We start from the raw sequence: 27973 nt of genomic DNA, 5'->3' as shown, positions 1-27973 counted from the left end.
TAATCAAATGGTATTTATTAGATATTTATTAAATCATACAGCCAATAAAAACATCGGTTTAAGGCAGACTAGCAGCAAGCATTAGCTGAGAGATGGAAAATAAGATCAAATAACAAATACAAGGCTGAAAGTTATATTGTACTATGATTGTTATTAATTTTTTTTAAAGCCAGACAATGAAAACCAAACTGTGGAGCTGCAGCTGTTGTAAGAGAACGTGAAACAATCCATACTGAAACACTTATTTTCTCCATTTATCAGTACATTGCAAACTGAGAGACAAAAACTCATTGTAAATTCAGTGTTTTTTTATGGTTCATGATGAAAATCCATAAGTATGAATGTGTGTGAGAAAAAACGGGGAGTTTATCTGGCTTTTTTTCACTCTAGTTTTGCATGAGAAATACCATTGGTCAAATAGAGTGCAAATATCATTCCATAAGGGAAACAGAACATTAATGATTCTCTTAAAGCTTGGGAACTCAAATTCAGATTGACCTTTCGCTAGCACAACCTTTGCTATACCGTTGTACCACAGGATACAGCAGGAGGACATCACTAGCTAGCTAGACTGCTAATACTACTCCAAATATCAATAACATGTCAGACTAACACACCAGAGATGCAATCAATGTTCATCACCGCTAAGCCCCGGTAAGCTGATTAGAAATAAGTGTAATGGGTTTGTACTTAAGGCCAACACGAGCTCAGTAAGAAACATTCAGGGAAACATTCAGTTGGGTCAACTGAGCACTGACCATGCTGGTTGGCCAACAAAACCCTTTCCCTGCGTTTTGAGGAATGGATCCTCCATGCATCCTTCGGTCCAAACTAAGGGAGGGTTTAACACTGCCGAGATGCTTCTGTGAAACTGGAGAGAGTGTCTGAGATCGCTATAAATCTTTTCTTGGAGTTTCTGGAATCAAATCCACATTTAATTGCTTCTCTCATTCCATGCACTGCCATGACAACCATGCTGGGAAAATCACAACATGGTTTCGGTCCTCTGGAGAGCCCAACCTCCAGAATACATACATTTTACACACCGAATTCAGAAAGTACATGGAGATTGAGGAAATGATTGTGAGAGGAACAGTGTCTCTCGTCATTATCTCAACAGTTTGAAACCACCGTTTTAAACTTTATCTCATCTTTCTACTATTTCATTGCGTGTGGACATCTACAAAACAGAGGAGGAAGCCAGCAGATGAGGTACAGGTGATGGCTTGTGTGCAGCAGACGTGTGACAGGAAAAGGCCCCAGCAGTAAGAGTGCTCTGTGGTTCTGTGTGTGGACGACGGATTAGGGGAAATGGAGGGACACAGGAAAGAACATTACAGGAGAGAGGTTTTGGGATATAGAGGTAATTCTCATATTCTTTTTCTGTTTCCCCTCAACAGGGGGAAAGATGGATGAGGAAGGGCTTCAGTCCTGCTTTCCTGGTCACTCGGTTTTCTTGGCCCAGGCCATGTCATCACTGCGTGGTCTCTGACCCGTCAATCTCTCGATCAACCATTCCAATGTCCGCCAAAAACCCATTCTGTCCAGCGGGTAGTTTAACCACCCTGAGGGAAAGAATGATAGAGAAAGTGAAGCAGGCTGTCAGGCACCAATGTTTATGAAGGGACATCAATGACAGCAGTGCATTAAGTGACATAGATGAGATAAAACATGACCAAAACAAAAACACTTTCTGATTTCTAAGTAGTTATTATTATAAATGCAATATAGATAATTGACTGGTACAGATTAGCAGCAAAGACAGGATTTAAAATTGGACATACGTGTGTGTGTGTGTGTGTGTGTGTGTGTACTATTTTTACTGAAATAATAAAAATATAAAAAACTAAATATTATTCAGCAAGAATGTATTCAACTGATCAAAAGCAAGAGTTGAGATTTCTTGAGCCACAAATCGGCATATCAGAATGATTTTATAAGGATCATGTGACACTAAAGACTGAAATAAATTCTGTTTTACTGTCACAGGAATTAAATAATGAATAAAATTAGAAAACATAACATAACATACAAATTCAACTCCAAGATTAAAGAGGGATAAACTTCACATCATCACATCATTTAAATTAATGTATTATCAATAAATTGTAATACATGTAAAGCAGTTTTTCTTCCCTTTTTATTTGTGTATGTTAAACAATCATGATCGAGTACTTTGAAACAGGAGTAAAACTGAAAAAGGAATAAAGAAAAGGTGAGGCACACAGGCTTGATGTGAAAAACCAACCATACAAATTCATTCCTCTCGCTGAATTACACACTTTTCTGAAACTCACCACCGAGAGAAAAGAGAGAAATGCGGGAGAGAGAGAACAGTGAGAGGGCAAGGCAAGCAAAAAGGAGAGAGCAAGGACAAAAGAGCAAGACAGGAAGAAAGAAGGGAAGGTACAGAGAACAACATCAAGAAGCGGTGAGACACAGAAGCTCCTGGATGGTGACTCCCGGGGGATGGACAGAAGATCAGGCGATAGCAGTAGAGTAATGTACACACTTACTGCTATAAATATGTAGCAGCACCCCACCCCACCCCCAGCCAGCCCGCCTCAGCTCCACTATGTCTGTTGTGCTCACAGACATGCATTCCATTGGGTTTTGACAAGAAAACCATTCTCCAACCATACACGTTTAGACGTTTAACACTCAAATACGTGCAGGACAAAGTTCACCGCTGTGATGCACGATCTATCATCCATGCTGAAAAATTAGGCATCTGGCCATTTTGAGATTACTGGCTGATAATCATGTACACTTGAGAAACACAGAAGTTTCAAATTCTGCTTACAGTTTTCTTCATTGGATATAAAAGCAAGTTGTGTATGAGTCATTTGCTATCACTGAATTGTATTACAGATTAGTATTGGGCATTAGCCTCTAGATATTGTGATTGGCCAATTAATAACCCATAGTGGTCAACCATTATTTTTAATTTCACACACGATTGCTAAAAAACGTAAAAAAAATGAATAAAGATGGAAACCATTTGAATGTATTAATGCAATAAATACTTGGACATACTTTTTGTCTCAAACATGAAAACAAAAGTCTCAAATATTACCATGATACCACTCTAAGAGTGTTCTTTGGACACTCACTATGGTATATGTAAGAAAAATTTGTTCTCTCACAGGTCAAGCAATAGCAGCTGAGCTTCTATTTAAGATGTACAGAGTCCTCCATGTATGCCTCTTCAGAAGGCAGATTTTATTTATAATCTTAAAAACTTTCAAAGTTTCAAAGTGTCAAAGTTTTGGTGGAATGGACTTTAAATGAAGGGACAGATATCTCTCAGATTTCTTGAATAATATCTTAATTCCTGTTCTGAAAATTAACAAAAGTTGTATGGGTTTGGAACAACATTTGAGAGCAATTAATGAAGATGATTTTCATTATCAGGCGAACTATCCTTTAATAGTCAAATAACAAAAATACATTAATATGATCCTGATATCATGCATGAAAACAGGTCAGGGGTGAAAAAGGTGAGAAGGACATTAACCCTCTAGGGGGGTTTGGGGGTCAGGAAGAAAAATGTTAATATTCTATATTTTAAAGCATCAATCTGATGCATTTTGAGATGCTTTTTTTTGCCAACTTGGGGAGAGCTGGAGAAACGTAACTTCAGCCAGGAGTTAAAAATTATTATAAATTATTATTACGATTACTGTAGCCTACTGTTCATCAGTTAAACGGCGGGAGTGGAAAGGTGTTAGAATGGAAATCTTTATTGGTGTCGATTTTCAGTCTCTTTTTAATGATAGGCTTTACGCATCTGTCAATCACACCCACTTGCTATTTGGGGGAAGAACCTAACGCTATGATTGGTGTAACTCTTCTTTTGCTGTTGCTTTATTTGAGGACTAAGCATGCACAGAGGCGTCACCAGGTTTTTGCGTAGTTTAGAGTGACAAATCGTACCAGCGTACTTTGAATGTCAAAATGCGTATCGGCGACGCAAATTGTGTACAGGTTTGGAGATCTGCTTATTGATAGAATGGTGGACCACTTTACCTTCTGCCTTGTCAGTCCCCTCACCTCAAAATCTACCTCCTCAAAAACAGTGGCATTAGCTAATCATTTTCCACCGGAGCTTTAGCTATAACGTTGCATTCTCTCCTGCTTTGTTCAATGACTCAATTCATCAAGCTGTAGCTAACGTTAGCAAAGTCTATGTCAACAGAGCTCCTGGGTAACTTAACTTAGATATATCAGAAAATATAAAAATTATTGAAACCATCACTCACCAAATTCAGTTAGGTAAATTTCAGAGGCCAGGTGTGCTTTCAGCTTCTGATGGTGGACTGCACTGGGGATGCAAGGCCCTTATCGTTAATATTTCCATGCACTCTCACACACCTGTTCAGAGTTCACTGAATATGAATACCCCATCCCAATAATTTTTTTTTCTCATTGAATCTACACAATTCACGTAGGTAACCTATTTTGGTTTCAAAACGGCGAATTTCGCTGAAAGGTGAGGGATTTTTTATGTATGTTGATATTCACAATAACTCTGATATATTGCCCACCCCATGTGCAAGTACAATGGTATTCTTTGAAGTACCACAAAAATACCTTGCTAATGGTATAGGAGCATGCTAATCATTCAGTACCAATGGTATTTCCACCTGATGCCATTACAGTACCATGTACCTGTTTTCAGTGCCCCTGATTATGACATCACATGGTCATCCATTGCCCTTGTATGTTTGTATACAAGCACCACACAGTTCCTCGGTAACGTCTGTGTCAGCTGTGTGTGTGTGTTCGTACCCTCTCAACAGTGACCCTTTTGGTGCAGGAGGAGAGCAGAACAGCTCATCATGTTTGTTTGATTTTTCATCTTAGTCAAACCCACACCACCCCCACCCCCACCTCCCTTCGTGCAAGTCTATTTGTTAGCACTGACAGCAGGTTAGCATTAAATATACATGGAGGTTGTCAGCCACTGGCACACACAAAGGCAGGCCCCGGCCCCGAGGGACTAGGGCAGAGAGGGTGGAGGAGCAGGGCTCACGCAGAGAGAGACTCCCAAGCGTGCGCGTTTGTGTATGTGTGCGAGAGAGAGACCCTTTCCTCTCCCTTCATCAGCGTCTCCCAGTGGGATCAGGGAGCAGCAGTGGAAAGGAAAGAGGGAGGGTCAAAAGGACTGGTCTGTGCTCTGGAGCATGGGCGCACACACACATCTGTCGTCCGCTGGGGCACAGGGTGACGCACAAGCATCCTCGCTCCCCTCTCTCCCAGAGACACACGTCGCATACTGAGTGCTCGAGCTATCATGGGAGTTTAATGCCTTCACACACACACACATACACACACAGCTGACTTTAAAAAAAGTTATTTTAACCCACTCTTCACAGCTACTGGCGATGCAGGCCACGCTCCGTGGAAGAATCCTTGCCAGATACTGTAGGTTACAATGATCAGCTACATAAAAGACTCTCAGAGGACGTTCACCTACCTCATCTGAATCCAATCCAGTACGTATTATTGTTGTAAAGAAGCCTACGGGACTCTGGGAATATTTAAAGGTATAGTTCACCCAAAAACATAAAGTACTCAACCTAGTGTTATTCAAACCTGTGTGACTTTGAAGAATGCTTCCACTGTTTTTGTTAATAAGACTCAATGACATCTGTTGTTGTTTTAGACATTTTCTCCTTAAATATATCCTTATATGTTTTGACATGTAAATAATTAAAGGGGGGGTGAAATGCTCATTTTCACTCAATATCCTGTCAATCTTGAGTACCTATAGAGTAGTACTGCATCCTTCATAACTCCAAAAAGTCTTTATTTTTATTATATTTATAAGAGAAAGATTGTCTGTACCGATTTTTCCTGGAAAAACATGAGTGCCTAGAGGCGTGACGTGTGGGCGGAGCTAAAGAATCACAAGCGCCAGTAGGCTTTTGCGTTGAGAGCGTCTGGAAGCTGTGACACAGATCCAGAGGCTGAAATTTAACAAGAGCAGCATCAGCAAAGGCGGTATGCTATGTGGTATGTACTGAAACTGTATATATTTGCTTAGCGGTTTTGGAAAATGACTAAGTTCCACTTTATGTCGTCATTTTTTTTTTTTTTTTTTAAGCTGTACATGTGGAAAGTGCAGTTTGATGACAACATCGCATGTTGTTTACTTGATGTGCTTACGCGCTGATAGCTAAGTTAACAACACAGAGATATTTGAAGCAGTTTTACTCACCGCATGCGGTTCCAACACACGATCGTGACCCTTTTTCGTTGGGACTGCATTATCCTTAAGAAATAAACGATGTGCAATCCGAAATGCAGGGAACAAACAAAAACACTTGCACAACTCCGTTGATGCTCTGTAAAAATAAACTCCATCCACTGGTCCCTTAATGCTGTTTCTCTTTTGGTAATCTGTGCAGGGTTGTCTTGCCCTGGCAACCAAAAACACTCTTCTTTTGTGACTTTTCGCGACGCTCTCGCTCTGATCAGGCTGTGCTCAGCCTCTCAGTGCTCTGCTATACGGGAGCGCGCGCTCTTCCGGCCGAAGTGCCCTCACGACCCATATAAGGAAATTCCGCTCCATCTAAGGTCACACAGAGCCATACTCGAAAAAAACTTTCCGAAACTTGTGACAAACCGGAAGAGTTTTTTTTGGAACAAAAATACTCCTTCAAACGTACAACTTAATTTTTGAAACTTTGTCCATGTTTAGCATGGGAATCCAACTCTTTAACAGTGTAAAAAACTCAGTATGCATGAAATAGCATTTCACCCCCCCCCCTTAACGAACTTTCATATTTTTGGTTGAACTATGCCTTTAAACGCAACACTAACACAAGGCTTCCACCTCATCAAGTGAAGCACGAGTGTGTACCTGTGGTGATGCAGTAGTATGTCTCATGTGGCGACACATGATGGATCCGGTGGTGTTTCCGTGGCAGCACTAGGTGGCAGTCCTGCAGAAGCGTGACCCAGCGTGGCAGGCCGAAGTATGAGTGGGACCACTTGTGGATCTGATTAGTCATGGTAACAAAAACTGCCAACGCAAAAACAAAACATTCCCAGGGGTAGGACTCTGCAAGGGCATCTGGGAAAGAGAGATAGTGAGGTGTATAAAGAGATAAAGGAGCAATGGCAAAAGGTGGCGAGAGAGAGAGAAAGAAAATTATATGCAAATTAATACGACATGCCCTAACCCTGTAGTAAAGTACAAGCCTTACCCTTTACCATGAGAAACATCAAATCAAATTGACTTTTCAACTTTCCTATGATGGAGTAGATCATCGGCAACAGAAAAGATTAAATGTAAATGAATTGAATTAAATTGAATTTATGGAATTTTATTCATTTTGGATAATTATGTCACCATTTACTTTCATGTCAACAAGAATGATTGTAAACCATAACTGGGATGGGATGGATGTTGTTGCGCTTCAAAAAATGAAAACAAAAGGACCATTAAGGTGGTCTACACAAGTTGTGTTTGAAGTATTCAAAGTCTTATGAATTCATATGATAGTTTTGTGTGATAAACAAAACAGAATTTAAAATTATTGAAGGAAAATGAAAGCAATAGAGTCATTCCTCTAAATTTCTGCTCATAACAACATAAGAGAACAACATAAGCACAAGTAAAGGATTTTCATTTTCTCCATCATAACCAAAATTAACTCACTAAAATCACTTCACAAAATCAATGAACATGGATTTCGCATTTAGTCTTTTTGTGAACGTTTTGAAAAATCAAGAAAGAAAACGATCCAAAAATATGGAACATTTAAGCACTCCCCTAAATCTAAATTTCGCCTCTTGTGTTATAAAGGGGAAAGTAAGTCAAACAGTTTTGGAATAATGTGAGCATGAGTAAAGGATGACAATTTTCATTTTTTGGCTGAGCTGCTCCTGTAACCCACACAAAGCAAAAATGGAGCTGAAAACATTTGACCCTTTTCAAACTATATTCAGGTTTGTCGATTTCCCAATTTTAAGGTATTTTAAGATGAATGTGGGACACACCGACGGCTCCAGGACAAGGAGTCGCGCTCGGGTCACACTCATTGGTTCTAAAATAGTCAAGCTGACTCATTCTCACGACACACTGGAACAGTGAGTGGACGTGTGTGTGTGTGTGTGTACCTGGTGGGTAGGTGAGGAATTTATAGGCCATGTGGGCAAGAGGCAGGATGGTGATCATGCAGTTGTCTCCATTAGTCTCTATGAAGTCATGCCTTGTGATAGCCGTCGGATCAATGTGGTGCTCCCGGAACGGGCGAATAAATGCCTGAAAGAGAGAGGTAAAGAGAGATGGGGAGGGGGGGTTAAGGTTCAATTGAAAAATAAGCAAGGGTGTCTAGGGCTGTGATTTAGATCCATTACCCTTTGGTAATCATTGGGTATGTCTATATAAAAAAAAAAGACAGTTCAGGGTCAAACTAGAAGTTACTGTTGTTTTACAGTTAGAGACTCTGAGCAAGCTGTAAGAACAGTGGATGTGCATTTTAAGGTGAGGAATAAAAAAGGAAGAGGAAATTAATCTAAAATATTTGGTACAGAAACCAGAAACATCGTCTGCTTGAAGTTCCCTTCTGATAATGAGCTGTAAGACCACAGAGAATCAGTGCAGAACTCTTCACAAAACTAGTTACAAAGTTCAACAAATTTGACACCCTTGCATGTTTTTTGAATAAATATTTTAGCTCCTTTGGATAATTCTTTCAGCCACTGTACCAATAAGAATGGGACACAATGGTCATTTGACTAGTTGGTTACTAGGGTTGACGGAATTCATTTTTATATCATAAGCAATAGCGCTTTAATAAGCATGTTGTACTTAAGTGGTTAAAAAGTCTACAAAGTAAAATCCTTCTGGAAAGTTATACCTTTAAAAACCGATCTCCATTAAAGCACCACTTTTACAGCCAAATGCATTTTTGAACATTTCGCCACAAGTTGTCCAGTAAAAATAATAATCCAACTTTTAAAACCGCTTTGCCATTATCACTGAACCAAGAATGTGCTTTGGGAAAGAAAAACAGAGACAGGTGAAGCCAAACCAGCCTACTAATTTACTATACATCTAGTTTACAAAGATCAGTAAGCCAGGTGTTCAACCCCCTTTGCGACTAGTCAATGAAAAAAAAAATATGCCAGTAAGAGTGTTGCCACCATGGTTTTACCACAAAACCCAGCACTGAAAAAGCGAAGAGGCAGATTTCGCCCAGATCTGGCCACAAGAGAGGGCTGGGTGGGGTTAGACGTTGACTGATAGACGCAAATTGACACGTTAGCGGTACTAGGTCCTAAATGAAAGATGACGCATGCGGCACGAGCTACACGTTACGGAGCGGAGAGATAACCTGGCATTAAACAGCACTTCCCCACGGCTCAGATCCAGCATCATGAAAAAGCATATCCCAGCAGCACCTGTCACTCACGCCCAGGAGTGCTGCTTTGAGACGGACACCCGTCTGCGACTGCGCGGGTGTCGCAAAATGAAAGGGACTAAGAGAAAGGATCGTATAAGCACAAAGGATAATACAAGAATGAAGGTAATTTATTTTCCACATAAAAAGGAGGAATCGTTTGGAGCCACATTAGCATAGCGTTTCAGAGATGGAGCGCAGGGGGAAAAATGTCATTATCGCGTGTTTGTGGGCTGAACTCAATCACACCTATATCTGAGAGCGCGTGGCGACACTCTGCTGGAGCAGAGAAAACTATCTGTTGATATTTCGACAATTATGTTCCCTCCTGTTCTCTTCGTTTCCTTTCCATCTCTCTGTGCGCGAGATTAAAAGAGCGCTAAGCCCCAGACAGCACACGGCGTGCATGTCGACGCACCGGCACGCTGCGGCAAACCTGTGCCTCGCCACCGCTAATCCCACACCGTTTAACGGCCTGCCTTGCCTGCCTCACCCGCCTTCTGCCTAATCATGACTCACATCTTCGGATTGCCCTAGCAACCCAGCCGAAGACCGGGCCCCGTCCTCCCCCACCCTTAACCCAGAGCACACATGAGAGATCCATTTCATTTCTCTTGCCTTTTTTCCTCCTCCCTACGCTCTTTGCTCTTAAGTGCCTGTTTAATCACGGTCATTAATGATTCTCCCTCAAGTTGGTGCTTCTTGTTTGAACATGTGGACAAAAAGCCATATATATCGGTCCGCTAAGTGCTGCCTTTAATCTGCTGGTTAAGGGTCTTAAAGCGTGGTGTTCTGGATGTCTGTAAATTCCCTCGTTTTTTTTTTTTTTTGAAGTTTGATCACTCCCAGGTGGCAGATCCTAATTATCCTCGACAGCAGAAGGATCGGCGGTGGCTGCGGAGTCGGGTGGAAACCCCTTCACTGTGGGGCGGTGTGGCCAAGCCGTTTTACAGCACAGACGGACGATGATGAAAGCGAGAGAATGCGGGCCCTTCGGCCTGACCCACAGCGGGAGCTAGACTGGCCGTTCAGATCACCTGCTCTCTACAATCCTGCTCTGGGCCTCAAAGTGTTGGCAATATAGGACAACTCAGAGCCTCAATGGCAAGCATGTAAACACTGACCCCTTTATAGTAGCAGAGCACAAGGAGTGGACAGTAAATTACCAAAACCATGGCACATCCATTTGGTACCATAATGGACGATATTAGATCATCTTAATTAATTACACGGCTCTCAGAAATGCTTGATTATGATTGTTCAGTTGGGACATTCTTTGGTCAGCCAGATGTTTGAGGCCAGTGCGATGGCTGTTTGATTCAGATTTTCTTTTTGGGAAGCTATGGGAGAAAAAGCAATCAGGATCGATAAGAAGTGAATGCATTAAAAAAGATCATTGAAAGGACATGCATTTAACACATGGATGGTGCAAAAGCATAACATGTCTAAACTGCATGTGCACAGTTCAGTTCAATGATAAAGTTTACTTTAACTACATGCCATTGCACAGAATGTACAAGCAAACTTTACCCTGAAATAACCCCAACATTTAGGACATTGAAATTAGAAATAAGAGTGCATAAGGTTGTGTTCATTATAATAGCAACAGTAGTGTTTGAATGGCATGCTTTGCATGCAACACTTTATCACAGGAAACTTGTCCAATACATATGCAACTCATTATTTGTCAGTAGCCTACTGTACATTTTGGACAAGTTCAAAATGCAAGACCGTAGACTGAAAGTGCGTCAATGAACAACACACAAATGTTACAATCAGCTATATGCATACATGTGCAGCAAATTCCCCTGATGGATCCAACTCTTGATTCCCAAAGCCTCGAAACGGATTCTTTTTTGGAATCGATTCCCAGCAATTAACCAGCGCTTCTTTCATGTGTCTTGTATCACACCACGAATGTGCTCTCTCATTTCTTTCCATTTACTGTAAAATGGAACCAAAGTATTTAATTATTGGCCTACAATAATATTGTTGAAGTGTTTGTCTTGTTGCTAGAACAATTGTTTTGTACAATAGATTATAACAGTGGTTCCCAACCTTTTTCAACTCGAGCTTAATGTTGGGTTAATAATTTAGTACTCAGAAGCTAGATTGTTAACTGCCTTTATTGAATGAACTGGCAATGAACAGAAAATAACCTGGGCTGGCACGGCTTGGCAAAACTGCTGTTCTTCTGTAGCATATGCAGCAAAAATATCTAAGATAAATTGGTGGTTTATTCTTAAACCAATCAGTGAGCCCGAATAGTGGAAGCATAGTTACAGTTTAATATTTATTTTTTGTTATTTAATTATATAAATATAAAAATTATGTTATTATGTTATGACTTAGACAATTTTACATTTAAAATGGTTACTTCTCAAATGTATATTTTTATAGAATTATGCAATTATTATTATTTTATAGCAATTATTATTTGTGTGTTGAAAAGCGGTGTAATAAGTGATACATCTGTCCATTTTCACACTATCCATTAAAATGCTAAAACATACTTTTTATTTAGACTAAATGTTAATATATACAATTTGATGAACTCCTTTTAAAATTTCATGCGGTCTAATCAGCATCTTGATATGCCACACCTGCGAGGTGGATGAATTATCTTGGAAAAGGAGAAGTGCTCACTAACACAGATTTAGACAGATTTATGAAGAATATTTGAGAGAAATAGGCCTTTTTTGTACATAGAAACATTCTTAGATATCGGAGTTTAACTCATGAAAAATGGGGACAAAAACTAAAGTGTTGCACAATTTTATTCAGTATAAATATAGCACATCAAATCATGTCAAGGTATTAATGCTATAGCAGACTAAATTGGAGTTGCACAGTATGAAACTTCATACCGCCCAGTCCTAGAGGTTGCCATCTCTATAGAGCACACATCAGCCAGAGAACAATAGGAAAGATTGGTGTTTCTCAAAGACAGGCCTCAAACTGTGAACATTTCATGGCTGCACTCATTGTCAAGTGTATACTGATCATTGCTAAACCTGTATACTTGTCATTTCCTTTTGCTGTAATCAAATTTAACAGTCCATTTTCCAGAAGTAGCATAATAATTGGCACACGGGACCGGATTTAGCTTAGGTTAGCCCTTTTTCTACTGCCAGTCTACTGCCCCCTTTCACATAATAGCACAATGACCCCTGTCAGCACAAAAACACATAAATGCTCCCAGATTCATGGCCCCTACTTGTCCGACACAGAAAGCAAGTGTCGGCTGCTTTTTAATTGGACAGCGAGGGGATGACCTTTTCTCTGATTGGGCAAGGAGACTGCGACCATACTATGCATTAATGCAACCCTCCTGAGTATTCCCAGCACCCTTTGGGGTTGAGAGTGGGTGGGGTTAAGATGTGGCGCTCCAGGAAAGCAGGAAGGGCTGAATTCCCCAGGGTGGAGATGGCATTTCACACTCGCCGATTTTTGAGCCTGGTAAACCACAACAGGCCAATAGAGCAAAAGCTGATATGAAAATTAAACAGGGTAATTTGTTAAAATCAAACAAGATACTACGCTTAGAGACCACACGGTGCAAATGAGTGTGTGAAAATGAATGTGTGCCAGAAAGATGGTGCCATTGTACCTAAATGTGCCCACACACCTTCAGCCAATCCCATTTATATAGTATAGAGACAGTTATGCTATACATACTGAACTATGCATAGACCTTGGTCCTTACCTTCCCGATTACTGGGATGTCCACTGAACCCCATGTATCGGCTCCCCAATGTACGATCCCAGAGGCAAAGTCTGCGGTCACAATACCAGTCACTTTCAGAGAAAGAAAGAAGCGATTAAATTCAGTCAGTACTGAAATATAAATGACCATGACCATGATATGGAAAAAAAGTGCACTACAACCACTGGGTTTCAGTAGCGATAGTGACAGCAGAACTTTATTAGTAAACAAAGGAATGACATAAACAGAAAGGACACAAAGAATAAGTCTTACCAATGCCAAAAATGATTTTGTAGATGTGCACTGTGGAAAAGTTGAGGAAGAGGAAGGAGAGGTTTATAACAAAGAGCGAGAGGCAGAGAATCACACTCATCCACTCCTGCAGCCGCTTTCCTACAGGGACAACCAACACATAAAGGCACATTAGTGCATATTTTATTAGTAATAAAAAAAACAAAAAGAGGAAACAAAATGTATACATCACATACATAAAAGAAAATCGTATTTTAACAGTTGTGTAAACAAACTATTTGAAAAAACTAATTTGTCTATCATTTAATTTCCTGCCTTAAATACTGTATATTGGCCTAATTTACTTATTGGACCAATACCAACAATACTAAGAAATAAAAGAAGAAAAATTAAAAAAATATATATATATAAATATTCAAAAAGAAAAACTGCGAAAAACAATGAAACATTAATATCCAACAAAATGGGAAAAATTACACTCTTTTGAAATTGTACAGATGGAGGGGGGAAAAACAGATAACTACCTTGTTGACTAGTCAGTAATTGGATGAAGTCAACCATAATGACTCTCATCAGATGTAAATGCAAAAAAAAAAAAAAAACACTAAAAAGAAAGACCTCAAAGCGCCATCTTTTGAATGTTATTAATTCTCCTTAGTAACAGTATATTTAACTACAGTGTCCACTGCGAGGTCACAGACAGCAGCGAACCGACATCTCTCAAAAGCAAAAAAGGTCATCAGGGTTGGTGGACAGGAGACAAGCCGAACGTGTGTAACTGTGTGTGTGTGTCCCATTATCTTGTGTGCTCAGGAGTAATCGATTAGACTAGGACAAGTTGTAGGTAGAGGCGAGGGTCAGGATCTCTTGCCATGGCGCGTTTGCCTGACACAGCTAAATGTCCCAGGTCAGGGCAGAGGGCACTGATGGAGGGACCACAACGGGCACTGTTCAGACCACCATGACAGCGGCGTGGCACGGCGGGCGGCCGTGGAGGATGATTAAAGTGCTAATGCATTATTCACAACAGAGTAGAGAATTAGTCTAGATGGACACCGACCATATCTACATGTCCCCATCTCTCCACAGCCTACTTTCCATCTCCATTGTTAAATACTTGCATATTCAGTTTTAATCTGCATTCGACCACGTCTGAGTCTTTCGTTCTTTAACTGTGACTCTTTCTTCTCGTTCCTTGCTCTCCTGTTGGGTGGATGTGGGCACAGAGAGGCGCAGTGGACTCAGCTCTTTTGAAAATTTAATGCCATTAGAGGAGCCGTCCTGAGTGGATTGGGAACGTGAGGAGGTTGAGAAGAAGATATTGATGACAGCTATTTATAGTGCCTCAGTGGGCCAGCCAACACCGTGTGCCTGAACGATGGACCACGGTTCTTATAATGCACTCACAAGTCTGTGTTATATTTCGTGCAATTATGAAAGCACCAACCTATGGAATCCTTAACATAACAGCTTGTATCCCGTAATGAACAGGTTTTGGTGCACATTTGAGTTTAATGGACTGTAAAATTGTTTGCTGGATTAGTGTGAAAGCTGTCTTTTGAATTCAGTTGCACACCAACAACCAAATCCTGGGTCTGAGTTAAAATAAACCACTGTACAATCTGAGGCTGCAGTGAACTGTCATTGATTACCTATATTATGCTTTATTGTCCTCAAATACTTTTTTAATGGATCACATTTTTGGCATATTTTATTGCAGCCATTGCAGACAATCCAATAGAAATATGTTTTGCTTTGCATTGTTTAACAGTAAACACTTTTGGATTGACACAAACATTCAAAAAAAGACTAAACAATATATACGTATCTCTATAAAATTATCTTTAATTGCAAATTTATTGGTGCTCAGAAGCACAGTGTGACTATTGTAGACTTACAAATTGAACAGAATTTTAAAAAGTTACCAAATGTACTACATTTGATGTTAAAGGGTTAACTGTTTTCATTTTTTGAGCCTTACCAGAGTCCTATTAAAGTAACATGCATAATCATATTTGGGTGAATGATCCCTCTGAACTTTTACATAAGTGTAACGTAGAACAAAATGGCTTAGACAGAAAGATTGACTAGGTTTTTCGCCTCAAGCTGTATAACCGTGCTTGCATGCATCACCAGGTGAAGTGCGTGGAAACTCGAGGATGGACGACAGCGTATTACTGCCTGCCGCAGAAACTTGCGCACATCATGACAGAGCGAGAGAGCAAGAACGCCATTAGCATTTACGGACGTTGTTTGACACTCCAGCCGCCCCTCTGCGTCGAATCAGGCGTCGTTGATTAATTTCAGCCTATTAGCACCCCCTACCCTCCCCCCGCCCCTCCCAGGTTAATTCCCCACGCCAGCGAGCGGGAAAGGGGGCTGCGGGTGTGAGCGATGGTGCAGAGGTTTGCAGGGGAGCACGTTGTTGTCAGGACTGTATTAATGAGCGCGCCGCTCAGGTCCCGTGGACAGGGGGACGGTGTTCCTGGCTTCGCGCGGCGACGGCGGCTCTGTCGAGGCCTGGCCTAGTTTCTGCCCTCACCGGGGAGCGGGAGGATCCAAGGACTGACGCTGATCACCTGACAGCGGCCCCACTGCTGCGAGAGAGTGTGTACGCACATGTCTGTGTGAGAGAAAAAAGGCAGGAAAGAGAGGACGCAAGTGCTGGAGTGGGTAAAGGTTTTTTTTTAATTTCAGGTTTCTGTCTCTGAATAATTTTGGAAGTTCTCAGAGATGGTGTCATGTGAAGTGTTGATCAGCGGTAGATATTTTCCCACTTTTCCTCTCCGTGATATTCTGTCAAAAGAGCTGTAATATTGTTCCTCTACATAAAAAAAAAAAAAAAAGAATTACCGTACAAGTGCTTTCATGCAAACCTCCTTCAGATTTGAAAACCATGTTTGGGACTGCTGTGATATTGTTGTAAAGAAAAGAGCACTATGTCAGGTTGAGCCCTCATGGTCCCACACCTGGATGTGCTGCACCTGGACTTTTTCATCCCTCCACTTCCTGTTGAGCTCCCACATTTAGTCCAGCTTCACAATTCATTGCGCCATCAGAAAGGGAGTATGTGCTCTATTAACAACGTCAGCTGACGCTTGATCATCCGTTCCCTTTTATATTTTCTGGTATATAGAAACAGGTGCTTTTATTTGTTTTATGTTAATAAGTTGTACTGTACTAAATGAGTCAGAACAAGAATTTTATATTCTCCTCTTTCCTGATGGCTTTAACAGTACATTGACATTGGTATATCTTTAGCATCACAGCAGTCATATTTTAAAATAAAAATGAAGTCATAATTTATCCAAGTTGTGAGCTTGCAATTAAAGGGTTAGATGGATAGTTTCAGTTCCCACTGATTAACTTCTAAAGAACTTATGTAGTCCCATTCCTTTTCAATGTTGCTCAAGTTGTCTGCCATCCCTTAATTTTGTATTTGCACAATGTGGAGGTAATTTCATACATTTAAAAATCTTCCCAGTCTGCGGTCATTTGTTCAGACATTCGATTCAAACATAATGCACAAGATAAGTTTTGGTAACTCTACAACAAGTAAATCCACTTCACTAGCTAATTACTGTTCAACAGTGATTCTATAGAGCAACACATGGGGAAGTCCAAAGACAAAAATCTAAAGGCTTGTTTCTTTGATGCAAGGTATGAGCGAAAATTACAATGTAAGCCAATAGGACCCAAAATGATTTGTTAACCAACATTCGTCAAAATGTTTTCTTTTATGTTCCACAGGGAATATATATATATAGTGTATGTTTTCTGAAGAAATACAATAGAATTGTGTCACGAACAAACCAAAATTGAAGTTGTTCTCCACTACAAATATGGATACCTGTGCTAGCTCATAAAAAGAGCACGGAATGAATTGAGATCTATTCAATGAATCAGCTGATCTGGTTCACGAAATTGGTCTTGAATCAAAATTATTCATTTTTGATTCAGTTCTCAAATTATGCTCACAGATTCAAAAATCTGAATTAAGTATTATGTCTTTAAGTCCACTTATGCTTCTTTTCCCCACTTAAACACCTTATTCAAATGTAATTACACAGAAAAAGAGGAACCCATCACATTGTTGCAAACGTCCTGATTTGTGTCCTGTAAGTCAAACAAGTTTTGGAAAGACTTAAACAATGGAAGTTTTAATTTTTGGATGAACTAATCCTGTAATAAATGAGGGCAGAAAAACTTTTACAGCTCTAACAAGCTGACGGGACGTCTGATAGGACGCTTAGATCCCATGCCGAGTCGGGGTGAGTTCAGATGAAAAGGGGTGGGGTGCGGGGGGCGCGGTGGTGGTTTATCACCTGTCACGCTAGCAGAAGTCAGCGAGTGTGAACAGTATGTGTTGTTTGTGCTGCGGAGAGATGGGTGTTTTTTCTGTCTCTATCCTCAAGGAACAAAGAGTTCTTTTCTTCGGCGGGCTCTCCTGATGGGGCTGTGGTGGTGCGCGGGCCCCTCTGTTCTCAGCGCAGCCGCGGCACTGAAAGAATGGCTCTCACCTCCTCTGGAGAAGCAGACAAAAAGCAACTCACAGACTCAGAATAGCAGCCTTTCAGAGGGCCGGCCATGCCACAAAGTCCTGCCAACATGCCATGACTGAGCCATTCTCTACCCCACATCACCTCCCCCCTAACAATGCCAAGGGCATCTACATGTGGGCAAAAAGGAAACTGTATTGATTTAGGAACATCAAATGCTGGCCAGGAAAATGAACCTCATATTAGTACACACAATTATATTTAGCGGGATACATAATCGCACAGACGTGCACACACATATTGTCCCCTTGCCAGCTCTCTGTAGGCCTGTCTTCAGAAGGGACTTTGGGAAAGAAGGGAGAGACAGGAAAAGTGGGTCATACATGGTGAGAGGAAGAGAAAGAGTGAGAGAGGGAGGTAGAATTCCCCTGATCAGGACAAATGGATCAGTCACAGGCCTTGTTGCTTTCATCTGTTCTCAGTGGACAACTCAACCTGGGACACACACGCTAACACATGTACCCAGACACACTCGCACACACACTTTGTGCCATACAATGCTTTATGTTATTTTCAAAAAATAGCCAAGTATGTGAGGACTGATAGACAGTTTTTTTTTTGTTACAAAAGAGAGACAAACACATTTTGGACTGGGTGAACAAAAAAGTTCACCACTAGGGACAAAAGTTGATTTCTAGGGATGTTAATCATAAAAAAGAAAGAACAATTGTGATTTCTTATGTGGTGAAACTAGATTACATAGTACAATGTTCATAAAACATTGTTAAAAAAATGTTTTGTAGAAAATTAATACTTTTATCCAGTAAGGATGCATTAAATTGATCAGAAGTGACAGTAAAGATGTATCATGTAAAAAAAAAAAAAATCTATTTCAAATAAATGATGGCTTTTATTCATCAAAGAATTTTGAAGAAAAAAAAAAGAAAATTATGCAGCACAATTGTTTTTGTCACTATTTAATAATCGAAAATGTTTCTTAAGGATCAAATCAGCATAATAGCTGCAAAAAATCTGCATCACAGGTGTATATTAAATTATAAAGGATATTAAAGATAATTCTAAAAAAGGAACTGGTTCTCTGTTCCCATTCCTTGTAGTTACCCCCATTTTTAAATAGAGAGATTGGTAGACACATTTATATGTTTCTGTGTGTGTACCCAGTCAGACCGACCCTGATAAGGGCCACAGATGACAGGCTTAGGAAAGAGCGACCCCTGAGACAACCCCCCCCCCCCCCCCCGCCACACACACACACACACACTACCTTTTAATATCTTCAAATCTCCAGAGTGACGAGCGCTGAAGGTCACTGCGAGAGGTTGTACACAATCAGTCAGGACAGGCAGATTGAACGAAACACGTCGTCCCATAAACTCAAAATCATGTTTCTCACATCTTTACATTTCGAGCTAGAATCCGAACCTCTGACCTCGGGAATGCAAAGAGTTAAGCAGGTTTATGGCCTTTAGATTGAAATTCGTTAATAAGGGAGAGAGGGATTAAAATGCAGAGAGTGGATTTTAAATATTAAAAATTCACAGCGGAGCCACTTCACCGGGAACTCCATACTAAATACAGCGCTGATTGAGGACGGCGCGGGAAGGGCCGCGTTTAGAAATGGAATTTAGATAATAGTAATTATACGGCTCACCCACTGTCCCTGTCCCCAACTGCCACAAACCACCTGAATTCACACAGAAAGCTGATGGAGAACTCCATCAAATATTAATAACAGGCTGTGTGGTTCCAGTCTAAATGTATTTGGGCGCCCTGGTATGCTTCTATGTGCGTGTTGGCATGCAAAATAGACAATTTTCTGTATGCACCGTTAACATCCTGACGCATTTGACCCCCCCCATCCCAAAAGTGCTCGAGTGTGTGTGTGTCCGTCTGAGTGAGCGAATCTGGTTTTGTATCATGTATACAGCTGAGGTCCTAATGCATTAAGATGCCCTGGTGTGTGTATAATTGAGAAGCCCAGCAGGAGAGGTTGCAGGTAGCCAGGTTCCCCTCCTCCTCGTCTCCTTGTCTCCCTCTCTTTTCTTCTCTCCCTCTTTCCCCTCGAGAGCCCACTTGGCTTTCGTTTACGCTGCCGGTGTGCAGTTCATGTGGCGCAGTGAAAACCAGAGCAACACTATGTTTTGTGTCACATAGCGAGTGCTGATTCTGCTGCCGGGTCACAAGACCATCGTCTTGGTGTATGGCTAGCCGTTCAGAACCTTGAACCTGTGATGTTTTGACACCAGGGTCAGCGTACGAGAGCCAAGAGCACTCGGCAGGCATGACGGGGTCAAATTGGTGTGAGTTTGACGGGAAGGCGGGATAAATTATACAGCAGGTCAGACTCCACTGAGTAAGGGGACTCTAATGCACGTCGAAAGAAAAAAAAATGCATTAATGAATGGGCTCTGGTGCTGTCAGGGGGCAGTGTTGGCCTGGCAGTGGGTCGGGCCTAATAAGATTACATGGCTAAGCAAGTTTAAGTGTTTGATTGGGCCGGTGTGAATGAACTTCAAGAGGAACCGAGTTACAAATGCAATAGTTCTGCAGTCAGAAAGTGACTATGAGATTAGAGTAGCTGTGCACCCAGAGGTGTTCAGCTCTCTAAATCAGTGAAAGCTGCATCCAGCAGCTTTAGCGAGAAAAACTGCGGTCATCAGACTGCACAGACCATTAGCTGGAGTCTGCAGTTTGCCACAAAAGAGGACAGAATCTGCAAGAACCGGAGTGTAATTTAACAACCGACACTCAGGAAAGTCTGAAGAGTTTTGCTACTTCTTGGAAAAACAAATTTTGTAGTAGTAGATAAATGTTATGTTTCATCACAAAGATTCCTGTTCTTTCAAACCTGTGTGATTTTCTTTCTTCTGTGGAACACAAAAGACATTAAGCAGCCTGGGAAGTTTTGCTCTTCCATACAGTGAAAGTGAATTGCGAGCAGGGGTTTGCATCATTAAAGCAGTCTGTCAAGATCACAACAAACCATATTTAAATATTCAAACGCACAAATGGAATTTCAGAACCATGGCAGAGAGAGAAACACTGGTCTATGACTATGATAAAGTTTTTGTATGGCTTCCGAAGACTTATGTACAGTGCAAAAGTCCTGTCATAGTGCTTTTTAAAGTCCCTAGTCACCATATAAAAAGGAAGTATGAACATTCTGCTAAATATCTCCTTACAGTATGTGTTTCAAAGAAGAAAGTCATACAAGTACAGATGTTTCATATTTTGGCTTCTGTAACAAAATCTGCACAGGAATGTACATTAGTACATAGCAATGAACATAGGAGTGTCCAACACAACTTCTTATAATAAAAATGAAACTTTTGCTCTACTCATTCACTAGACTGTTCAAAAGTTTAAAGCAGTAAGATTATTTTGGTCACATTTTATTTTAAGGTGCCCTTGTTACAGTGTAATTATACATTTAAGTACTGAGTGATATTAATTACCTACATGTAACTACATACGGTTAGGGTTAGGATTAGGGTTTGGTTTAGGGTTACTTGCATGTATTTATGCATTATTTATTTTCATTACAATAGTAACTACGTGTAACATGCAACAAGGACACCTTAAAGTGACTTTTTATTCATGCTTTTTTGTTAATTTATTTGGTCAAAATACATTAGAATCAGTTATATCGGGAAATGTTATTTAAATTAATTAAAAACAACTGTTTTCTGGTTTAATTTTAATTTATTCCTTTGAGGGCAAAGCTGAATTTTCAGCATCATTATTCCAGTCTTCAGTGTCACATGATCTTTCAGAAATCATTGTAATATGCTGATTTGGTGAATTGTTATTATTAACAACCTTGCTGCTTATTTTTCTTTTCAGGATTCTTCGATTAATATAAAGCTGAAATCTTGTCATTTTGGATAAATTAAAACATACCTGAGCTTTAAGTATCATTTAAAAATAAACCAGATTACTGATCAAAAACTTTTTTGTTTTTGTTTATGTTAGTTCATTCATTCATTTGTCAAGGCAGTCTTCCCATACAGTTCTCATTGCAGTTAATCAGTATATTTTTTTATAATGCATTTTAAAAAAAAAGTGATTAAAATCTAACCAAACAGATTTGTAATCTATTAGAAGCAGACACTCATACTGTAGGAGGTGTTGATCAGTGAGATGGAAGACGGACTGTGGGTGTGTTTGGATGTGTTGTATAGGATGTGGTGCAGTGCAGCAGGGCTGAAGGCAGGGTTATGCTCGGTGTCAAGCAGACGTGTCTGGTGACTTATTCTACTCCGCGGCCCGGTCTCTTCTCTGTGCTGAAACACACACCCCTGGCCCTGTGCCACAGACCGGAGTATTTGCCTACAAGGCAGCAAGCCGAAAGATCAACTGCTTCCTTTTGGCTCAGGCTCTTTTGTAACTTTTATTTCTTACATGGAAATGTTGCAGCATCTCTGTTGCTAGCTTACCATTAACAGATAACGGATGCAAAACAATGAAATTGTACTTTATTGTGGCTGATACATAAAGACTGCTGCATAATATTTTTGTGGAAACTGATCTTTTTTTTTCTTTCAAGATTCTTTGATGAATAGAAAGTGCAAAATAAATATTTTGCAACATTATAAATGTCTTTACTTACTCTTTTGATCAATCTGAAGCATCATTGCTGAAAGAAAGTAAAATTTTCACAATGGAACCCCAAGCTTTTTATGGAGGTGTATGTTATTTGATGTGAAGAAATACAACAGAGATTACTCTGCTAGCACATCTGTGTGAACATCTGTATGAACTGGCATCATACGTTCACCAAATATCACCTTGAGAGCAGCTGGTAAAAAGTTCAAAATTCCCATTCACCATCCAGGAGAATTTAAAGGGCAGATGAAACTGAAGGCATTCAGAGTCAGTCAGAGATTAGACAATCAAGAGAGAGTGAACCTAAGATCACAGGGTTAAAGGTAGACATAGCAGCTGGGACCTAAAGACACTCAGTGTGGATTTCTTCAGGAAATTTCCATCTCCAAGGCCACCAGATGCCCTCAGACTGATCTAGGGCAAGAGGTCAAAGTAACAGGAAAGCAAGTGGTAAGACTTTGTGTAGCCTTTGCAAAAGGCAGTCCTCAGCCCCTCCAGTTAAGAAAAGCCTAAGTTCTAATTGTTAAATTCTCACTTCGTTTGTGTGTAATTTAAGGAGTTTGTTGTCAACTGACAGATGGACTACATACTGCAGTTTATTCTGGCCCAGAACTAGCAACTTAGACAGGAAGAAACCATCTGACCAACATAAACAATCAACCACAGTTTTTGTTTTAACGCACTGTTTATCATCGGATAAATCAGAAATGGACCATATCACAATAACAGTTGTGTGAAAAAAAATACAGAAAACACAAAATGTGAAAATTGTGCCCATACAAAAGTAGTCTTTTTTATTTATTTTTTTTTTTTATTCCATGTCACCAATCTTGTAAATAATTTAATCAAAAGAAAACTAAAGCGTTCAACTGTATCAACCTTGTGCCTTGGAAATACAGCTTTGTTTCCAGGCAGGAAGATTAAAGAAAAGATACATGTGCCTATGAATTGCATAAAGTTTCACATTAACCTCAAAGCCTGCAGGAGGAAGAATCAATTTATTCTCAAACATAAAGATGTGTATATAACAGGAGTGAGTGGACTGTTGTGGTGGAACGGATTCAGTCACAAAGAAGAGTAACGCTCCTGGTGTGCAGTGTTGACACGCTGTTGACTTATCTGCAGGATTGCTACCATAAATAAATATAGCCGTGTTTGACAGCAGATAAGCTTAAAATCACATTCACACTTGTAGGTCAGTGTGTCTATAGTGCCGTCCACACCTATTTACAGCTCGTATCATTCACCTTTCCACACGGGTCAAGCTTTTCTGTAGTCAAGACATCAGCCTGCCACAAATAAGAAGTGACTAAACCAATTGAAGATCACTGACTGCATAGGAAACTAGATCTTGCGACGTAATACTATATTGATCTCTTTTTCTCTCGAACACACGGCAAGCGCCCCGGTAACCAGAGCATAGCGGCTGGCAGAGGCGATGGGGGAAACAGAAAGTAGCCTGTAAATCCTGTTTACTTTGCGGTGAATCTGTAAAGTGGGATAAGAAGCACAAAGAGCAGTCAGTGGTGCATGACACGCAGACATATGGTGGGGAGAGGCGTCCAGCTGTTCCGCTGTCCTGGGGTTACAGTAATGAGCCGGAGGCTTCATTGAGCAGACTGAAGCCTCATCAATCCCTTTTCACCAGTAAGCCTCAACACTTCCAAACGCCATTCCCACTCACCTCATCTCAGACACAAACCAGCCTCAGACAAGCCTCCGGAGCGTCTGCTTTTAGCATCCTTGACATTATATTCTGTGGCTCAACCCTCTGCTCTCCATGTCCTCTCCAGGTGGACCACAGTTCAGCATCAGCTCATGCCAGCTGAATTCCATCAGAAGAAGTCAAGAGTCTCTCAGGTAACCGAACCATTGGATTCCAAGTCTATGGCACTTTTTGTGGATAAAGGATCGAATTAAGGGAATGAGGTGGACTAGACCATTTGGGGGTGGTGTGGTGTACTTAAACATTCAGGAATGGTAACCACAAGGTTGGTGGTTTATACCTGCAGGAAGTGAGCCATGAGTCCATACCATTTAAGACAAATTCAAATGGTTCTGGTGTTACAGAATTAAATGACCTAAAGAATGTAAGATTCCCAGTCTTTGTCGGAATGCATTGAATTGGAATTACATTAGCCAAATGCAAGTAAGCTCACAACTTACTTAAAATAAATCTATCTTCTCTGTAAGGCTTACATACCTTCAAACCTTTTTCAAAACTTGCATTAACAGTTTGTTACAAACTAATTAAATTGTACTATTCCCTTACATTCATGTTCAAAATGCGGTACTATATCCTGTTTGAGAACACCATTTAAAATTAAATTTAAATCAGAATCAAAAATAATTCAGGGAGCTTTTCTATGTCTTAAAGTTCTTAATAAAGGTGATTTTTGAATAAATTGATAATTTTATTCAACAAGAATTCCAATCTGAGAATAAAGACATTTAGAATGTTAAAAAATATATATTTCAAATAAACACTGTTGTTTTGAACTTTCTATTCATCATAGAATCCTGAAAGAGAACATTTATCACAGTTTTATTTCAAAAATATTATGCAGAAAATTGATAACCATTGATTAGAACAATAATAAGTCATAAGACATGTTTCCAAATGAGCACCAAATCAGCATATTAGAGAGGTTTTTGGAGGCTATGCGACACTAAAGACTGGAGTAATTACTACTGAAAACTCACAGGAATAAATTAAATGTTAAAATATTAAAATGGAAATCTTTTTTTTTTACTGAAATAATATTTCACAATAAGACTGTTTCTGCAACAGTTTTGATCAAATAAATGCAACACACAGTCCCCCCCGCAACCACAGTCCTGTATGTCATGGACGATAAACTTTAAAAGTGTGGTAATTACTGCAAACCGCATGCTAACCACAGTACAACCAAAACAACAATCCCAGCGTACTTTCCTTGAGGATCCCACAGATAAGCCTCTCCGACATGCACTTCACAGCTGGTGGATACTAAACTCGACTGAGCTCATCCAAAAATCCCATCCACAATCCCACCCAACCCCCCCCATTCACAGAGAGAAGCATCACAACATTATCTTATTAACCTCGCAAAACTTCTCTCAAACGTTCTCAACATGGCCAAGTAATTTACATGCTGGACGTGCCGGTGGTAGCATATGCTTAACGCGCTGGGTGCGTTGCCAAAGAAAATGGAGTGGTCATTATCATTCTTAATAGCATTTTGAGTTAAATCGATGTAGTTTTAATTGCAGCTGCACACTACAAGCGTCCCATGACACAATAGGACTGCTTCTGCAGCTAGAGGACAGTGGAGGGGGACTTTCAATGTTAAATCTTTTTTAGTTGGGGGTAGAAGGATGGCATGGTGGGGTTGGGGGTTAAAGGCTTTTCCTAACGCTGCTGATCTCCGGCTCATGATGTGCAGAGATGGAGCTGTTTTTCATTAAGCCTAAAGTGGAATGAAGTCAAATCTGAAACATGCATTAATTTGTTTATTTGGTGTTCCGTGTCAGACTCCCCACAGCGGACACCGGTCAAATAAAAAATACCAGCGGAAGCACAGCTTGTCGAAGAGGTCTAGTAACTGGGAACATCAAGGAACATCACAACAGACTTCTGCAGTCATTCTAGATAACTGCATGCTTGATTTTTAAGATCATGGCCACACTTTTAATAAGGTTCTATTTGTTAACACGAACTAATGAAGAAAAATAGGCTACTAAAGCATCACAGTTAAAGTTACTTTTTTAACATTTACCAATGCCGAGATTATTTAAATCAAGTTGTATCTCTTAATATTATTTAGACCGACAACTAATGGCTTTATTTTGATTAACTAATGTTAACAAAGATGAATAAATTCTGTAACTGATGTATTTCTCATTGTTAGTTAATGCTATTAATGAAGAGCAGATGGGACCTTATTTAAAAATTTCACCATAATAATTTTAGAGATTTTCTGAAGAATATTTCCTCTGCATAACAGGTACTAATCCTTCAAATTAAAAGGTATACATAATTGCACTTATCGGTGTAAAAATAAAATATTATGAAATATTAAATGAGTCCATATGACTTGACTTCTCCATATATCCCTGACGTTAAAAATATATAAAAGATAAAAAGTAATATAAAACATTCCTAATATTTCCATTGGGAAAATGCATACAAACACATACATACATACTTATATACCCACACATATGTATAAATAAAAACCACTTAAAAATCTATTATTCATATTCACCAAATATGAATCATAAAGGTCTCCAAGTCTATAAAAATGTAAATGTTGTACAACAAATCTTAAACCGTTATTTCAAAAGAATCAAAAGAAATATGTCATCATTTACACATGGCAGAATGTCACAATTCACTTTTATTTTGTGGAAGAAAAGAAAAGATGCACTGAATGGTGACAGCTGCCCAAAATTTCTTTTTCAATTCAATAAGGCGGGAAAAAAAAGTCAAAAAGGTCTTGATAAATGTGAGGGTCACGAGAAAATAATGACAAAATGTTCAATTTAGAGTAAACAGTTTGCAAACGATTCTCTTGTCCTTTGCACTTGGTGCTAACAGGTACAATTTCTAGTGTCATTTACTTCTAAGGGTTTAAATGCACAGTGTTACAAGTTTTACAAAGCAAATACACGCTACCCATAACTAGGAAATCTTATATTGCAGAATGATGTTATACAAGCACCAACATTCATTATATTATGTTGATGTCATTCATGCGGTGGTGTCACATTATTAATCAAACGGATCTCTACGCACAAAGCTGCACGTAACTTGTGTTTGTTTGTGTGTGCGTGCGCGCGCTTTCCTGTCCTCAATGTGGCCCGATGATGCTGCAACGTGAAACAGTAGAAAAATGATTCATATAAACACTGATGTGTTTAGTGACAGCCGATGTTCCTGTCTTACCCGGAGAGTAAAGCTGGGCGAGCTGTCGGGCCCCGGCGTGCTGCGGGCCCCAGCGAGGCGCGGTGCTGCGCGCAGCCGCCCCATGTTCATTCCCGTTCGGATCCTCCTCTGCCATAGACCGATGCCTGATCTCCGTCTCTGACAGTAGCACCGCAGCCATGCTCCCTTATGATGGCGTTTTCAGAGAAAATGCATTAATAATGACGCTGTATCGTGCATTAAGTAACTAATACACAGGGGTTTAGGTTTAGCACTAAACGACACACCTTTCCTGGGAAACCCACTGAGGTTCCTACTTCAGTGAAACATACCCGGAACTAAAATACGCACGAACTGCCTGTCTGATCCTTCGCTAGAATAAACAGACATATTATAATCATTATTGCTTACCTGGTTTCACCTCATGAGCTAAATGACTGATAAATTATACTCCACACAAGGCATCCGAAACAGGTCTTTAAACTGTCCGATAGCCTGAAAAAAAGTGAATATTTGCAAAACTTTTCTTCTGCTTGTGGTGTGGAGTGTTGTTAGGGACAGACGTAAA

At 40.1% G+C, this 27973-nt stretch overlaps 1 protein-coding gene across 3 annotated transcripts; it reads right to left on the bottom strand.

The window, feature by feature from the left end:
* Nucleotides 1-11: 11 nt before the first annotated feature.
* si:ch211-212o1.2 (uncharacterized protein LOC492735 homolog) lies at nt 12-27973 on the bottom strand. 3 transcript variants are annotated; one of them, XM_052582546.1, is made up of 7 exons: nt 27817-27973; nt 27427-27591; nt 13396-13515; nt 13123-13214; nt 8131-8275; nt 6869-7081; nt 12-1565 (listed from the first exon to the last, which is right to left on the bottom strand). In XM_052582546.1, exons 2-7 carry the CDS (start codon nt 27584-27586, stop codon nt 1444-1446), a joined length of 852 nt encoding a protein of 283 aa, XP_052438506.1. In that variant the 5' UTR covers nt 27587-27591; nt 27817-27973; the 3' UTR covers nt 12-1443. The 3 variants fall into 3 exon arrangements, with proteins under 3 accessions (XP_052438506.1, XP_052438507.1, XP_052438505.1); XM_052582547.1 differs by lacking the exon at nt 27817-27973 and adding an exon at nt 27693-27754; XM_052582545.1 differs by lacking the exon at nt 27817-27973 and having other exon boundaries at nt 27427-27741.

Source organism: Carassius gibelio, chromosome B18 (assembly GCF_023724105.1).
Source record: "Carassius gibelio isolate Cgi1373 ecotype wild population from Czech Republic chromosome B18, carGib1.2-hapl.c, whole genome shotgun sequence".
Lineage (NCBI taxonomy): Eukaryota > Metazoa > Chordata > Actinopteri > Cypriniformes > Cyprinidae > Carassius > Carassius gibelio.
The sequence above is the reverse complement of the archived record's forward strand: the minus strand, read 5'-3'. Positions and strand labels throughout refer to the sequence as shown.